The following is an 18148-nucleotide window of genomic DNA, read 5'->3' on the forward strand; positions in this document are numbered from 1 at the left end:
GGGCCAGATGAGATCCCCCACCATTCTTCTCCAATGGGCTCCTGAATCTATGGGCAGGCTCATTGATTAATTTCTTCTTAACTCCTCAACCTCTCTAACAACAACTTAATCTCTTCTAGGTTCAGTGTTTTCTTCTGCAACATGACTTGGGACACATTTCTATATTTCCAAAGTCCAAGTGGAGCCGCTTGATGCAAAAATTTATGATGAGTCATCTCAAGGTACAGGATGTTCATGGAGCATGATGGAATTCTCAAAACTCATTTCCTAAGACTATGGTTACCAAATTTGTGTGCTGATAGGAGTAAAAAAAGTGTTTGTGCATAAATATATTTGCAAATAAGTATAAATACAATAAAAATGTAGATACCATATATATATATATATATATATATATATATATATATATATATATACACACACATATGACATTATAATATATATGTTAAAATTAGAATTTGGAATTTTTATGAGGGAAGGTTTATTTTTATTTAGGAAATTCCAACAGTTTTTTTTTCTTACACTAATAAAGTCTTTGGCCCAGTCCCTGGTACCCAATTAAGAAACCACCTTGGAAGAGAACAATTGTACCTTAATAAATGAAGAGGCGCTCTGTAAAATCATGAATGGGAATGTTTCTAGAAGGAGTCTGAATATTTACTGCTGGGAAGCTACAGGAATCTAGCAAAGCCCGATTTGTCTTAGAAGGACAGGTCTATGAAGAAATAGGAAAGGATGCAGAAGAGATAATAGTGACGAGAAAGAGAAAAAGTGGACAAGACAGGTCAGATGGCACTGTTCAAGAGTCAAGGGCTGCAAATCCCAGAAGGCTGGAAACAGCAGTGATGATGATGGCAGTTGGCCTTGTATCCCTGCACAAACTCCAGGAGAGCATATACTTTGTCCTATGTGCCACTATGCTGCAGCACCTATCAGAGTGCTTGGCACATAGTAAGCCTTCAATAGCATTTATTGAGTGGATGGATGGATGGATGGATGGGTGAACCAAGGTAACAGTACAGGACTGCTAAGAGTGGGTGCTAGATCTGACTCTGAAAAGGCCCCTTGTGTGATCTTGTCTGATATCTGACTCTCCATGTCCTTATCTCTAATATTAGGAGTTAAACTGGATGTCTGCTTTTCTAGGACATTCTAGGATTTAGTGACTATGTACACTGGCCCAGACGGGGGTGGGGGGGGGGGAGGAAATGCCTCTGAGCCTTCCACTAAGCCAAATATTGCATTCAAGCCAGCTCATTTTAGAAAAAACTCATAGGCACTTTTGTTTTGTCTTAGCACTGTTGTTTTATATTGAACTGGAAGATACTTAAAATCACTGTCTTATCTATCCTCTTTCCAGTCGAGCAAACAAAGTTTAAGTAGATTCAGTAACACTGAGTGGGATCTGGGTTCCTATTAGAATTATGTCTGTTACTCAAAATTGTTAGAATGAATAACATATTGTCATTTTATTTGATGTTTTATTTAACTGGGAAATTCCTGTAGGTGCACTGTTCTGCCCTCCATCCACTAGTGCTAAATTGACACTGTTTCTGTGTTCAATCAGAAATCTTTACCACAGAATAAAAGAAGGAAATCCCACAGAAAGAATTAGGTAATGGACCCTCCCACTCTCCCTCCCCTGTTTTGAGGAAGTCAGAGGGAAAAGGAGACTCATGTGACCTGGAGATAATTGACAGTTGATCTGGTGTCAGTATATATAATATTTCAAGCTCTACCCTTGCTGGTGCTTTAAAAAAAAATCATTGCTTTTCCATTGGTCCAAATTTGTACACTGCTCTTTCTCTATGAGTTGTGTTGCCAGAAACAAGTTTTGCACTAGTTGAAATGAACACAACCTTGATAACTCATGAACAGAGGAAGTAAATGGGAAATGCTCTAAAAGCTAATTGAGTGCACTGGGCCTTTTGCAGGCAAAACCAGCAATTTGTGAGCAAAATGAATACAGGCTTCAATCATCTGCAGCAGAGTAAACTACCTAGGGGAAGGAAAGTTGGGAAGGAGGGAAGTAACAAAGAAAATTATAATAGAAGCAGCAACAACTTCACCTTCTACATACATTACAATTTTAAATTTCAAAACTTGATTTCATGCCAATTTACCCTCCCCCATGTAAAAGCATAAATATATATTGAGATTTTGTTGGAATATGCTTTCACTACCTGTGCTAGTAATGGTGTATGTCTGGTCTTTGCTTTTGTGTGTGTGTGTGTGCAGCAAAAGAGCCCTTCTGAAAGTACACTCTGAAATGTCTGCACACATTTTGGACTTCTGTGCAATGTTCAAATCAAAATGGACTCCCTGTAGCATATTTTTCGACATCCCCTCCCCAACACCCAGCATGCCCAGTTTGAAAACTATAAGAATCAAGTGTCATTATAGGGACAAAGAGATAGAATATTTGATATTAATATCTGCCTTGAAAATCTGGCCTATCCTGTTTCTATGACTACATCCTAAAATAATTTTGGGGGGGGGAGTGTCAAGTATGTTATTTCCTGTAACATTTTTCTCATTCATTTCACAGATGAGGAAATTACCCAATGCCACATACACCCAGTAGCAGGGATTTGAATTCAGCCCCAAAATGGCTTTAGAACAATGTTTGGAATCCTTATAACGCACCAAGAAAGGACCTAACATGGAAATGAGGAATGACTTAGGGTGGTTCTTATATGGAATTTGGTACAGGGGCAACCTATTTGCATGTAGCTGATTATCTTCACTTTCAGCTGGATCACTATCCCTCACCTCCAGTAATTGTGGCTTCCAGACCGAGGGGTGAGGGTAGAGCCAGCTGCCTTATCACACCAATAATTACTCTGACATTACCAGTTTCCACAGATAGTCATTGACTGCAAGGGTACAGTCAAAATGTTAGCTCACAAAGGATTAAACTAACAAAGTGAATCATTGTTTATCACAGTGCCCTTGTTTCTGTATTGCTCCTGTTGGGTTGTATGTTTCATAAGTGTGGGAGCTCCATTTTATCATGTCTAACTTTATACAGCAAATACTTGGCTCAGTGTCTGATGCATGGGAGGTATTTCAAAATAAATAATGAACGGATAAACAAAGAGAAAGTGCACAATTGTAAGGGTGAGTGGGTGGTATGCAGTTTGGTAGGAGACGAGCAGAGTGCAATGGAGACCCCACAGGGGGAATGAAAATTGATGAGTACACCTTGAGTTTGACATATCATGAAACACCCACAAGGAAATGTTTGGAAAGTGATTTCCCTTTCAAGCATGAGATTCAGGGAAGAGATGTGGGATGCAGGAAGAGAGATTCCACCATAAGGATGGTAGGGAGTGTTAGTGGTAAAAAGAGACTATCACTCCGGAGGGATGATAACACGAGGGTTTGCTAAGAGAGGACTCTGCAATAAGACTAGAAGGCAATGCTCACATGATTTTCAAACATTCCCTTCCCCCTCTACCATGGATGTATAGTGTCTAGATGAGTGTAGTCCAACAGAAATATAATTCTAAGCCACATTAAAATGATATAAATCATTTTAAATTTTCTCATAGCCACATCTTAAAAGATAACTTTATTACCACATATATATTCAAAATATTATAATTTCTACATGTAATCAATATAAAAGTTGTTAATAGATATTTTACACTCCTTTTTTCATACCATGCCTCAAAATCCAATATTATACACATACAGCCATCTTAATTTGACTGGTCACACTTCAAGTGCTCAAAAGCCAGCATGTGGCTCATGGCTACCATATTGGACAGTGACGATGTAAAACATGTATAGGCCAGTTATTGAGATATATCAAATATGCAATAAAAACCAAATACTGCTTATTCTTATGTAATAATTTATGTAATAGGGGAAAGGAGAAGAAATTTAATATCTCAGTATGCCAACATTTTACATACATCATCTCATGTCTCCCCAAACAACCCATGGAGGTAAATGTCATTACTGCAGATGGAATAGAGCCTCAAAGAGGGTGAAATTTACCCAAGCCACACAGCAGTATTTATATATCCAGGGTATGAAACCACATTGATGTGCTACCAAATTCTTGCTCTATTAAAACCTTTATACTGTCATTGAGAGAAAGAAAATCATAAGCAACCTAATCAGAGATGATTTGAACTCGGCATCAGTTAAAATATTTTTATGCTCATTTATATTTATATGAGATCATTGAAGCCTGAACATGCAAGAATCTGAGCCAAGCCACCTACAAAATCATTTCAGATCCATGATTCTTTGAAATACTGATTAAAGCAGGATTCCTAGGACCGTTTTTTCCCGAGAGCTAATTAAAGTTTTAGAGTTGAATCTTCTTTATTTGTAAAATAAGAATACTAACTGCCCTTCCTACTTTCAGGATTTTTTAAATGAGGACCCCCACCCAAAATAAAGGATGGAAAAACATTTCATTTTACCGGTTTTTGTGAATTTTCATGATCAGGAGTTGCATTAGCCTGAATTTGTGTTCCTGGATCCCATGATTATTTGATTGTAGGCTTTGAAAGGCTCTGTCCAATGAGCCATTCTGTGACCCAGCAGTCAGGGAACAAGTTCCAGAAGCTCAGATATCTTACTTTGACTTTGGAGATGCATGCAGAAAACTCTGAGAGCGAAGGACATCCCAGGAGAGAAATCTTGCAGCTAATGAACCCTCTCTTCTCCTCAGGGCCTGTCAACATGCTGGTGGAATCACCGACACTTCCAACATCATGTAAAAACAAACATCTACCCCAAAGACCCAGATATTAATACAGGCCCACTTTTTGTGAATGGATATTTGAAGCCTGCCCAGGTATGTTTAGAGCTGCTGCAAACATGAGAAATGTTCCCAGAAGTGGTTCCTGGAAATGTCTATGGTCTTGTCCTGGAAGGATCGAGCTGAGGCTTCCCACTTCAAGCATGTTCTCAGAACACGTCTCCTTCTTTTATGTCTGGTATAGAGATGTGAAGTAACTGATTCTGGGGTTGTATGAATAGAAGAAGATGTGAAGCATGGGACTCTGTGACTTGAAAGGACATGTCGCCAACCTCCAACAGCAGGAAATATGATAACCCGTATCACTCTGCTTGAGCAATCCTGGTGATAGACAGATCCCTGCCCAGTGGCCCTCACTACTTGTAAGGCAACAAAAGTTAATGTTAGGTAGTGAAACCACATGACTGAGGTTGGCAATGACTTTCCAAAGTTGGACGAGGATGAGACATTCGCTCAGAAAAAAACATATCAGTACATCCAATAAGCACTAAATCACAAATATCTGAATAACTAGCTATCTCAACTAAGTCTAGCTCAGTGAGGAAAGGCTGTGCTGGTATTTTTAGTTCATGTTCATTTTGTTCGTTTAAACATGAACCACAGCCCAAATGTTTTCTAAGACACTTAGAGATCTCACCTCTCATTTGGACTTGTTAAACAATAGAAAAGGGAGGGTAAAGTCAACTCCAGAATTTTTCAGTTATTGATTTTATTTAGCCTCAACTTAAAATCATCATGTAAAGGACTATTACCAATTTTTTTTTTTAGGAGAAAGTCTTACTTCAACAAAGGAGGTATGAGGATAATCACAGAAAGATCTCCCCCCTCTAGGGAAATGGTAGATCCCGAGATTCCGGTGCTTAGGAAGAGGCTGCTATTTCCTAAAACAACTTAGGAGTTTTATTAAAAGTAAGAATAGCTCTGTCAGTTGCTGCCTGTGGTTTGTGCTACATAAACCAAAAGTTGTGCAACTTTTTGAAAATAAGCTTTCCCAGCTTTGGAAGACCCAATTTTCTTCTCCACTGAATTAGGAAACAATCCCTTGACTAGATTTTTAAAAGTCTCTGAGGGTGCCTGGGTGGCTCAGTCGGTTAAGCATCTGACTTCCTCTCAGGTCATGATTTCATGGTTCCTGAGTTTGAACCCCCACATCAGGCTCACTGCTGTCAGCAGGGACCCTGCTTTGGATCCTCTTTCCTATTCTCTCTCTGCCCCTCCACTGCTTGTTCTGTCTCTCTCAAAATAAATAATCTTAAAAAAATCTCTGGCTGCCATCACAAATCAGTTGCTTTTGACAATGGCTCCACAAACAAATTGGACTTGCCTGATGTTTGTGGACTCCTACGCTCATCAACAAAAGTGTGATACTTTGATTTCTCTAATCATCCCCACAGAGTAAGAAGGGTTTGCCTTACTGAATTTTATGAAGCAGGCTGCCCCTCCCCAGAAGTACCTCCTTAAGGCTATGTTCAGTATGCATGCTGCCTCTTCACAAATGGTGGAGGTCACCTCTCCAAGTTTTACAGTTGCTCGTCAACATCTCCCTAGACCCTAGGGCTCCATTTAATACAGTTGCAGAGCTACTACTGTCCGAGACATTGCTTGAAATTATTTAAACTCTAAAATTCAGTTGTTTTACATAAAAAATGGTTCTGATGAGCCCTGAACTTTTTCTTCATTCTCATTTTACTGTCATATTTCTACCATTTTCTTCAAACATTCTACTTTCCAGGTTCTGTGCTCATGTTCTGAAAGACTTAGAGTCCTCCTTTGGAGTGATACTCAAAATCAGTCCTCTGTTTAGGTGTGCCAGCTCCCAGGAATTTCCACCTGCTCTTTTCCCCATGTTTCCCACTACTTAAATGTCTGCAGGTTTGAGAGTAACTGGAAATGGTTCTTATTACATCATCATTATTCTATTTATTTTTACCTATCATAGTAAGAGAAGAAAAGGTCAACTCTGCCATCCAAATACAAAAAGATATCTATATGTAGGAGGGAAGGTATCAGCAGAATGGGGGACAGCAGAAATCAATCACTTCCCATAGTATTGTGACCAAGTGAACATACCATAAAACTATAGAGCAGATGTAAATTTTGATTCACTCATTCTTTCTTTCAACTGAACATTAATTGTATGTTTACTAGGTACTGGAAGTTTAACCATTACCTCTATGCCTCCCCTCAGGGTGTTTGCTGTCCTTGTGCACTAAGCATACAATAAATTAACTAAGGAGACTCCTCTAGAAACTGAATCGAATTACCAGCATTAAGATTTAGTAATATCATTGCACCTTATAAATAGTCCATCACAGTGTGAGATCCACAGTGAGAACACAAAGGAGAGAAGATGGGACAAATAAGAGGGGCCATGCCTATATCTTCTACACATGACTATTTGACAAATATCTGTTGAATGAATGAATGGAGATGGAGACTGAGCTTCAGGCAGACTTCTAAACACCATAGTGAAGAGAAGCTAGGAAAACCCATCAGAAATATTCCCTTTTGATCACCACTCCACTCCATAGAAGGACAAAAAAATTTCAAAATGGCTACCATAGGAATTTTTAAAAAATCACAATCCCCGTAGTCAAATGCAAGAATTACCCACATTTAATTAAAGAAAAAAGATGCTGCGATATTTTCCCTTATTCCAGTTCTTGTTCTTCTAGTGCCTCAAGTGTGACAGCCAACAAATTCTGACCATATGGCTCTTTCCACAGAGATTTTAAACACACACACACACACACACACACACACACAGAGCAATGTTCTTGAGTATTAACGACCACAAGCATTGTCTCTTATTTTAGTTTTATGCTCTCTCCTTTCAGAATGGCAAGAAGAAAATCAGTTACATCAGCTATGAAAAGCAGCACCTGTGTTTCTACATGGGTGAGTCTTTGGAGCCACTTTCCTTATCATACCGTGTCCTTGAAGCAAGCCGTTGTCAAGCCAGACGGCACAACAGCAATGCTCTCACAGAGAGACCGGGCCATGTTTTATTGTGACTTGGAAAAGTAGCATGTCTTATTTCAGACTTCCTGGGGGCAAAAGTCTGAAAAGGAAAGCAAAAAAAGCAAATAGGTATTTAAAAAAATTTTTTTTAATATTTATTTATTTTTGATAGAGAAAGAGTGAGACAGAGTGTGAGTGGAGTGGGGCAGAGAGAGAGATGGAGACACAGAATCTGAAGCAGGCTTGAGACTGAGCTGTCAGCACAGAGCCTGATGCAGGGCCTGAACTCACAAACCATGAGATCATGACTTGAGCCCAAGTTGGAAGCTTCACTGACTGCACCACCCAGGCATCCTGCAAATAGGTACTTCTAATGTGCGTCTAATGAGATAGTTCAAGAGGGATGAAGTCAGGATGCCAATCTAAGCCTTGCATCTGAGACTATCATAAGAAAACTAAACACCTGTCAAGAAGAAAAGAATAATGGTATTTTGATAGGGAGGAAAAATAGGAAAAGAATGCCAAAGCACTGACATTATGAAGCCAGAGAATATAGAAGCTCAGGAATAAACGGCACCTGAGAGCTACTGTGTGAGAGGAAGCGGGTTGCTCCCATGGTCTACATACAGCTGCAGAATGTGTGTGTGTGTGTGTGTGTGTGTGTGTGTGTGTGTGTGTGTGTGTGTAAGGTAGTAATTAAAACTACCCAAACAACAAAATGTATTGATATCCTAATGCAAACAGTCTAAATTATCATGATAAGTTTTTTTACAGAAAGCCAGTATTTGAACAATCAACTGTAAAGATATTTTAAAACACAAAGGAAACCTTCCATCATTCAAAGTATATTTTGTAACATAAAGGATTTTTAATTTCTAAACTGGTATCTTGTGTATCAAAAAGCTTTCAGGGTTCCTGGCTGGCTCAGTTGGCAGACCATGTGTCTCTTGATCTTGGGGTGGTGAGTTCGAGCCCCATGTTGGGTACAGAGATTATAAATAAATAAACCTAAAATTAAAAAGCTTTCAAGAGGAACAATAATAACTGTTAAGACATGTGTTCAGTTTCTCAGTGGAAAGTACAGGGCATTTCTAACCAATCTTTGAGGTTCAGTAATCCTGCAAATGTTTAAATGCCCACTTCATAAACACAAGTCACATGGAGCACCTGGTTGGCTCAGTTGGTTAAATACCCAACTCTTGATTTGGGCTTAGGTCGTGATCCCAGGGTCATGAGATTGAGCCCCAAGTTGAGCTCTGTGCTGAGTGTGCGACTGCTTAAGAGTCTCTCTCCTTCTTTCTCTGCCCCTCCTCTACTCAGGTGCTCTCTAAAAATCAACAACAACAAAACCACAAGTCACTGGAAATCTTTTATGATATTTTCACCCAATTTAAGTGAAAATCATATGTATGTACAAATATATATATAATATATATGCGTGTTCAGGCTTGAAAGAAATATATATAAACCTGAATATGTGTTCTGGCTTGAAAGAAAATAGGGAAGCTAAATAATTCTGACTATGATAAAATATCATAAGCAAAAATATTTTGCTCTTAACCAAAATCAAACCCATACCAACTCACAAAGAAAGTTTTTGTGGAACCCCAAGCTATGCTCGTCCTAAACATGCTTACGCATTTGAGAAATGAGACAAAATTAGGGCAGACCCCAAACATTTCCTTTAGATCAGTGGTTCTCAACCAAAAAAATACTGTCCTACTGGGACATAGACAAAAATGTCATGTTATTGCCCCCCGTACAGAGGCTGGGAGATAGGGTCCTATCCTGATTTTACTACATTCAAAGGAATGACTCTCAGGTCTTTGATAAAGGCATTTATGGGTTGTAGAAGATCAATCACAAAGAGTCAGGGAAAGTATTTTACAATTGTAAGTTTTCTAACAGAAATAGTCTAAGCCTGAGGCCTGCAGTCAGCTTTGGCTAGAACAAACAGTAAATTCAGTTGGCAATGTTGAACTTTCTCAGGCAGAACTGTAAGGGGGCTGGGGTCATCCCAGAGGCATGGCCTTGAACTGTTAAAAACTATGCTCATGTTTGTTGAAGTATCTCAGTGTGGAGGTTGGACCAAATCATTCATGCTAAGAGTTTGTAGAGTTTGAGAGTCAGAAACCCAGTATTGAGACCTAGTGGAGAAAGAGGGCTCGACTAAAGTCAGGACTCCAACACACTGCTTTGTGCTCTAGACAGCCCCCCTGGTCCTGGAGAAGCAGGTAAATAACCATCCGGTCAGAAAGTGAGTACAGGTTCTGTGTTTCTGCCACCTTGACATATTGTGACAGGGCCCATTCCTAAAATTGTGATGATGATGGATTCCATGGACCTTGAGAAAGCTTGAAATTTTGCAGCAGAAGCTCTTCTGGGTTGCTCCATCAAGAATGATTCAAATCTTCAAAGCTTCCTCTTTCTTAGTCTCTTTGATAGAGCTTGACCCAAAACCTGGTTCAGCCTCAGAGACTCAAAGAATTCCATGGAGTCCAGAAAGTGGTTGTGGATCTCCACTTTGCATCCCTTCTCAGGGGCAACATTCCAGGAGTACCATGTTAAGGAGATAGATTTCTGCTTACTTACATCATCTTTTACTCACCGTCTTTTCTTTGTGTTCTTTTTCAGTTGGGCTCTTTCTCCTAATGCCTGTGTATGCCAACCTGATGTCCATGGAAATGATGTACCTCCAAAAGTCTTGGGGGGTGAGTAACTTGACTCATCCTCTGAAGCTAGATCAGGTAGAAAAAGGGGTGGAAAATGCCTGGTTCCTTCTAAATGCAGCTTCCTTGAGCAATAAGGCATAAGATTTAGCCAGTATGAGAAGGGGCCCTAACCTGGGGAAGGGGAAATGAAATTGTGTCCAGGGCATTTAACTGTCAATTACTTTTCTCTGCAGGAGTTTGCCTGGGTCAGCAGCTTTTATATCCACTATTTTATCATGTTTGGCCCTTTTTATGGAATCTTCGGAACCATATTGCTCATATTTTTGGTCAAGTAAGAAAGCAAGAATATTCTTTTATTCCCATAACCTATATGATTCTCCTACATTCCTTATCTGAGATATTTGTGATTAGCAGAAGATTGGAACACCATGCCCAAGCTCCGTAGCTGAGACATTTCCATAAAAACGTTTTTTTTTTAAGTTGAAATAGTTGAATAAGAAGAGTCGTTTGAAAAAAGAGTTTGCCCAGTCTTGTCCTTTTCTTCCTACATACTTAATTCTCAATTGAAGAATTCCATCTGATCCCCAAGTTCTTTAGAATTGTAATCCAGTTGGACACCATAACCTCGCCAAGAATAATGGAAGGACAGTCTTTATGACTAGAGATTTCCCCAAAACTAAAATGGCTTCAGACTAAACAGCTCTCTTCAACTTCCCAATTTATTCCTCTCCCATTCTTTCACATTATTATCCTAATTCTTACATAATAATGCCATTGACAACTACTAGGCATCACAACTTTGATAAAGGATTTACCTGCATTATATTATTTGATGTAATCCTTGCACCTCCCTGTAATGTAGATAGATCATCTTCATTTTTCTGCTAAGGGATCGAAACCTCAGAGAGTTAGGTCATTTGTCAAACTTACAGAGCAAGTAGGGGCCAGTGGCAGTGCCACACCAGAACTTGAGCCAAGTTCTACCTGATGGCAAAGCCGAGGCTGTCGATCACTTTGCATATGCCCTAGGTATCCTTTGATCCTTGCACCAATGCTACAGAAAACTTTGGGGTCACTGCACTCATACATCAGGCTGCAAGTCTGGTTTTGTGCCCAAAACCCAGTGTGTCATCTCTACACATAAAGGGCCTCCGAAGAGGAAAACAAGTGTCCTCCATTTTATTGGAACCTTTGATTCCCTTCCATTTCCTCCAGTACTCAGCCAGATCTTCCAGCAGTTGTGCCAGCCCAGTGTTGGGAACTGAAACACCCAAGAAGTCATCACTTTCCCCTTTTATTCTCTGAAAGGTTTCTCGAAAGTCCCTGGGTAGCATATGTTACCCAGATGAGCCATGTACCTATGAGAATAAGCAAAGAGGAGAACCGGGACTGGCTCAGCGCTCAGGTAATGGTGGAGTTCCTGGGAAAAGGTCCTTCTGATTATACTGATTTAGAGTCTAGTTACCTCAGATGATAATAATTTATGCTTATGAAATACTTGCTAAGAGGCAGGCACTGCCCACTGCTTTGCGAGTGCTATGATTATTACCACTTTACAGACGGTAAAACTAAGGCATGAAGAAGTTGAGTACCTTGTATGATATTGCCCAGCTAATAAGTGGTAGAAAGCAGGTTTTAAACCTGGGCAGTCTGATTTCAGAGCCTTTGCTCTAAACTAAGGGTCAGTAAACTATGGTCCAAGGGCCAAATGGAGCTCGTTGCCTGCTTTTGTAAATCAAATTTTATTGGAACACAGCCATGCTTGTACATTTACATATTATATATGACTGCTTTCATTCTATAAAAGAAAAACAGAGTAACTATGACAGAGAGTAAAATATTTACTGTCTTGCACTTTATAGAAAACATTTGCTGACCTGTCTCCCACCCGACCCAGTCTTTCAAGTGAATCTGAGCTCTTAGAATCACAAAATGAATTTTACACCTAGATGGTCCCTGGAAGTCACTTCACGCCATTTTATAGGTAGAAAGACACAGAGAGGAGACATGGCATGCTCTTTGAGCATGCAGTTAATGATTAACAGAGTTATGATCAGTATAGAATCCCCTTGACTCCTAAGCCTTCCGGTGGTTAGGCCATGATTATACCACTTCCTTCTCCAAGCTCATTCCCAAATTCAGTGGACCTTGCATTAAAGCAGAGTATTGGTTCTAAAACTTTTTGGTCACGGACCACCTTACACTCTGCAAAGTTATACTCGTACAAGTTTTTGATGACCTCAATGAGCTTTTTTTTTTTTAATGTGGGTTATAGCCATTGATATTTACTATATTTGAAACTAAAACTGAGAATTTTTAAAAGTTTATTTATTAATTAACTTTAAAACAACAAGAATAAAGCCAGTACATTTTAAACATCAAACTGATGATGCCATTCTAGGTTTAGAGTCCTCTGGAAAAAAAAATCTATTGCACAAGCATCAGAAATTGGAAATGAAAAATGCAAATGCTGTATTAGAGGTATTCTGGGAGTAGTTTTGACTTTGCAGATCTCCTGAAAGGTTCTTAGAGAACCCTGGGGTGCTCTGAAGTATACTCTGAGAAACGCTGACATAGAACAACCACAAAAATGACATTCAAAATAGCGACAACCCCAACCTTAGAAAGGCAGCGAATAAAATGGCAATCATAAAGATTCTAAATCTTGGAAGCCTAGAGAAGCCTATGAACTCCTTCTCAGGATAATGGTTTAAATGTGTAAATAAAATACATTAGATTTCAAAGGAAACTACTTCTACTGAAATGCATTTCTATTCTCAGAACCCATGGTCGAACAATTAACTGCCTTATTTCTCACTTAGAAGTCCTTCAAATGTACTGTATGGAAATGGTATTCTAATCTCTACAGTCTCTACCCAAATCTTACAATCCCACTTCCCATTTGCCAGTCATCATTCGTGACACCTTAGCTTTCTGTATCCAAGGGCTGATGGTGACTTAGCCCCTCAAATCCCACATACTTCTTCATATCTATTGCATTGCATAAACTTCTTAGCAATATGTCTTATCATCTTTTTATTTATTTTTTGAAAAAAATTTTTTAACGCTTTATTTTTTGAGAGACAGAGAGAGACAGAGTATGAACAGGGGAGGGGCAGAGAGGAGGCAAAGAATCTGAAGCAGGCTCCAGGCCCCGAGCTGTCATCACAGAGCCCAATGCAGGGCTTGAACTCACGAACACGAGATCATGACCTGAGCTGAAGTCAGACGCTCAACCGACTGAGCCACCCAGGGGCCCCTCTTATCACTTTTTTTAAATTATAAAGCTATAATTAAAAGCCTATATAAATCATAAGCTCCTTGAGACCTGACACTGTGCTTTTTTTTTTTTTTAACGTTTATTTATTTTTTGAGACAGAGAGAGAAACAGTGTGGGTTGGGGGGAGGGACAAAGAGTGAATACCAAGCAGGCTTCTCACTGTCAGTGCAGAGCTTGACCAGGGGTTTAAACTCATGAACCGCGAGATCATGACCTGAGCTGAAATCAAGAGTTGCACACTTAATGCGCTAAGCCACCAGGGTCCCCACTGTGTATCTTTCTTATCCTTCAAAGTTTCTTACATAAAATAGATATTTGTTGACTAATTGACTTAAAGAGAATAAATAAAGGTTTAGTTTGTTTAATCTGACACGTGGGCTTATTTACATCTAATGTAAGCTTTTTCTTTTCAGGTCTTGGCCACCTGTAATGTTGAACAGTCCTTTTTCAATGACTGGTTCACTGGGCATCTGAACTTCCAGATTGAGCACCAGTGAGTGATAGAAACAGTCCATGATAAAAGGCAAAGGCTGTCACTTATAACAGTCCCCCACCCTCCATACAGTCCAGAACAGAGCCCTAGACTAGGGGTTTCAGAGGGAAAAAATGAATCAGAATTCTCTAAATTCTATTAACTTCAAAGGTAAGAAAGTGAAGAAAGAAAAGCATAAGGCGTAATAATTGAGTAAATGGAGGGAAATCTTGGAAAAATAACAATGACTCAGTTCATAGATTCCCAAGGACTTAGGAATTGGTGGTTGTTTTCTTTGCATGTGGTTTGTTGGCAAAACCCAAGAAAAATCATGATACTTGTGTAACAAAGTTATGTCGAAATTAATTTTTATTTTTAATATCAACCTGTATCTATATCTTTAGAGCCAAGGTTACAAAACAATCAACTGAAATCCAGTTTCTGCTGCAATTTCCAAATGATATTTGAACTACTTTACCAATAGGTAGTTATGTGCACATGTACCAAAGAAGGAGAAAACGATAGTACTTTGAAAGTCAATCGCGGCAGAATATTCAAGGAAGAGACTTTCCTATTCATCTTTCCTCTTCATCTAAGCTGTATCTGTGATAGAGAAGGAAAAAGTTCTTATACCTATTCATGGGATTTTCTCATCCTTTCTCTCATGGTATTCCTTTAAAATCTCGGCAAAGCAAGAAAGCTTATTATTCATATGTTATCAAAGTAAAGTTTAAAACCTAAAAAGTTCACCTGGCTGGTAATTAAAAGCCTTGAATAAAACCCATCTCTCCTCCCTTCTTATTCCTATCTTAGAACTTTCCCCCATACACCTTGACTAAAACTTACTGAATACTCACTTATTTATTGTACAGGAGTTAGAGGTATCCACAGAGAGAGACAGAGACAGAATTGGAGCGGGGGTTTCTCCAGCTCACTAGGCAATTAATTCCTAAGTAATCTCTACACTCAGTGTGGGGCTTGAACTTACAACCCTGAAATCAAGAGTTCCATGCTCCACTGACTGAGTCAGCTAGGCACCCCTCCAGCTCTCTAGATAATTCAGAATGGTAGAAAATCTTATACTTTCATATGACTTGGTCAAATTAATATATTTGATAGAGATAATTCTCTTAGGTCTTCCCAAACATTAGCCACCCACAGGGCTTACAGAGGGTTGAGAGATAAGATTGGAGTGTTCTGGCAACAGATTTTGAGCTTCCTGGAACAGAAGTATTGTACAACGTCAAGGTCTGCATTGCTAATAGAGTTTTATCCAATAATAGGGGAACAAAAACTCCTTCAAGTTGCTCCTTTGATCTAAGTTTTGTATCTCCTGTATCTGTTTCCCTAGTCTGTTTCCCACAATGCCATGCCATAATTATCACAAGGTGGCACCCTTGGTGAGGTCGCTGTGTGCCAAGCATGGATTGCAGTATGTGAACAAGCCCCTGTTGAAAGCATTTGGAGATATCACCAGGTATTTACAGAGTCTCTCAGCTCGTAGCTCTCATTTCCCCCTCACTGCTTGTCTCCACACTATTCACTGGCTTGTGAATCACTTACCCATAAGCTATTTATTAAGGGACATCTGTATGCCCAGCATGGACATGAGACCCTTCAGGGAACATCAACAATGCAATGTTAAAAAATAATTCTTACCATTTACCTACTGCCTTGTGGGCACTTCTTAGTGAAAATGCCTTGCTACCCTACTATTAAGTATCAAGCTTCTTAAAACCAGGGCTGCATGTTATTTAACTCTGTATCCCCTACAGAACCTTGACCTGCTTTAGAATTTATGTGCTGGGAGGGACTCTCAAATCATGGTCCAGAGTTGCAAAGTAAATGCCTACAGGGTCCAGGGACATAACTGTATGGATCAGGGAGGGGTGACTGACCAAGAGCAGAGAAACCCACCAGAACTGAAAGTCAGTACTCATCTTGGTGCATTCAAAGCTCCACAGAGAACATTAACAGCCTATGATCAGACTTTAGTAAGTTTCCCTGTCTTTTGGAATTAGGAAAAAAATTGCCAGTGTCTTGAATGAAGCCAACTAGGCCAGGCCTGGCCTGATCTGACCATTAGATGGTGCTCCAGTTACATACTCTTCACCATGCCCATCTTACTTTTCTGCCCTCCAGAGATCTGGCCCTTCTTCAGTTGCTACAGAACTCCCTGTCCCTTGCCATCTCCTGTCCTTTGTCCCCTTATCTTCTGCCTAGAATGTTCTTCCAGTCCATGGCCTCCCCTCATAAAACCTTGTCAATTTCCATCCCTTCTCCAAGGCTCATAAATGCCTTTTCCTCATCTTGGTCTTTCCTCAACCCCAGGACTCAACCTGTCACCTGCTTTTGCAGGTGCTCTAGCACAAGCTTCTCTTCACTTGTGAGCTTTATCACAATCATGAACAAATAACATCGTGGGTAATAAATTATTTAATACGTGTCTCCCAAGCTAGACGAGGAACTGCACATAGGTGGGACTCATGTTGCTCCTACTCACTGCTGTATTCCCAGAGCCTAGAAAAACACCTTTCACATTGTAAAATATGATGAGTGTGTAATAGGATGGGTTGGTATAGAGGTATATGCTTTATCTTACAGAGATTCAGAGAAGCTCTTTTTTAATGCTAGGGAAAAGGACTGTTGATAGTCTGGGGTACAAAAAAGAATAAAATGAAAGAAAAACTGAACCCCCTCCCTAAAGGAAATGTGAAATCATCTGCTAACATGCAATGCAGTGTATTTGTTTCCCTCCACTGGGCAACAGAAAAGACATCTTTCAGCCATAACTGAAAATGACAACATTTCCCTGAGCCAAGTAAAGGAGTGCATGGTCCATGGCACATCTCCATTTACATTAAAGTCTCATCTACTGATGATTTTGTTTACCTCTCCCACAGGGACTTGAAGAAATCTGCAACCCTTTGGATGGATGCTTACTATGAAACATGAAGCAGAGCATCAACCTTGACACACATGTAGCTGTGTCTCTGAAGGGGGTTAATGAATGTGCAAGAGCTCTTTCCTGCTTACCTGCTGGCGCCATAGGCATACCTGCAGTGCCAGGAGTGTGAACCCCAAGGGCACATGATAATCCCTTCCCTGAAGGTTTTCTCTGCAATTGCAAAGCAATGGAAACACAAGATGGTTAGGGTGCCAAAAGGGAAATGGGAGCCAATTTTCTTTATTTCTTCTATAGAATCTTGAACTTAGTCCTACTAATAGACCTAATCAGATCATCTCCATCACTGGGGCATATGCAAGGGAACCAGGCAAAAGTCTTACTGAGAAACTGGCTATAGGAAGAAGTGGGACAAAAGAGAGACCTCTGATGGACACTTGGGAAAACAGCACGGTTGCCCTTAGAAGAGAATGGTGTATTTAAGAAATTTCTGCTGACCATACAAATTTTTGCCTATTCCTTACTTAAATGTGTGAGCCTCTTTTTTCTCTAAAAATTAAACATAATTAACATTAAAGTCTCCTTAAATGTTTCAATCTTCACTTTGGATTTTTCTTATTGTAATGGCATATGTGTAATTATGGTGTGTATGTATTTTTCTTCCAACTTCTAAAATCTCTTAAGGAGCTCCCTACATCCAGGCCCAATATCCACTGACACAGGAGGTTAAGCTTCCGTATTTTAGCATTACTGGCCTTCTGCTAAAACATAAACCGGTCCTGAGTATAAGACTGATTTGCCTAATTCCTACCCACAAGAGCGGAAATACTGTGCCTTGCTATTGAGTAACTCTGATGAAGGAAAGAGATTTGTTTTCTGTAATGTAGGCCCCAGGCTGTGTCAAGGCATTTTCCAAGCTTAGCACCGAGTTATGCATTTCTTAAGATAAGAGAGTTTCAATGCTAGAAGGATGAGTGGACACTCTCAAGACCATACTGATGTCTGGCTTTGGTGCTTTTGCTCATCTGTTCATGGGGTCATGTTGGAGCTCACCCTAGCTGTGAGGAGGGAAAGCAAA

General features: G+C 39.7%; 1 protein-coding gene across 1 annotated transcript in view; it reads left to right on the forward strand.

Moving 5' to 3' along the window:
- LOC128311769 (fatty acid desaturase 2-like protein FADS2B) overlaps positions 1 to 17672 on the forward strand; it is a 30125-nt gene extending 12453 nt beyond the window's left edge. The window contains exons 4-12 of the mRNA XM_053203160.1: positions 120 to 221; positions 4691 to 4816; positions 7618 to 7678; positions 10376 to 10452; positions 10647 to 10744; positions 11722 to 11818; positions 14107 to 14186; positions 15517 to 15642; positions 17069 to 17672. Of these exons, the coding sequence (XP_053059135.1) occupies positions 120 to 221; positions 4691 to 4816; positions 7618 to 7678; positions 10376 to 10452; positions 10647 to 10744; positions 11722 to 11818; positions 14107 to 14186; positions 15517 to 15642; positions 17069 to 17120 (819 nt within the window). The 3' untranslated portion in view covers positions 17121 to 17672. The remainder of the gene's footprint in view (positions 1 to 119; positions 222 to 4690; positions 4817 to 7617; positions 7679 to 10375; positions 10453 to 10646; positions 10745 to 11721; positions 11819 to 14106; positions 14187 to 15516; positions 15643 to 17068) is intronic.
- The last annotated feature ends 476 nt before the right edge of the window (positions 17673 to 18148 follow it).

The sequence above is a fragment of the Acinonyx jubatus genome, chromosome D1 (assembly GCF_027475565.1).
Source record: "Acinonyx jubatus isolate Ajub_Pintada_27869175 chromosome D1, VMU_Ajub_asm_v1.0, whole genome shotgun sequence".
Taxonomy (NCBI): domain Eukaryota; kingdom Metazoa; phylum Chordata; class Mammalia; order Carnivora; family Felidae; genus Acinonyx; species Acinonyx jubatus.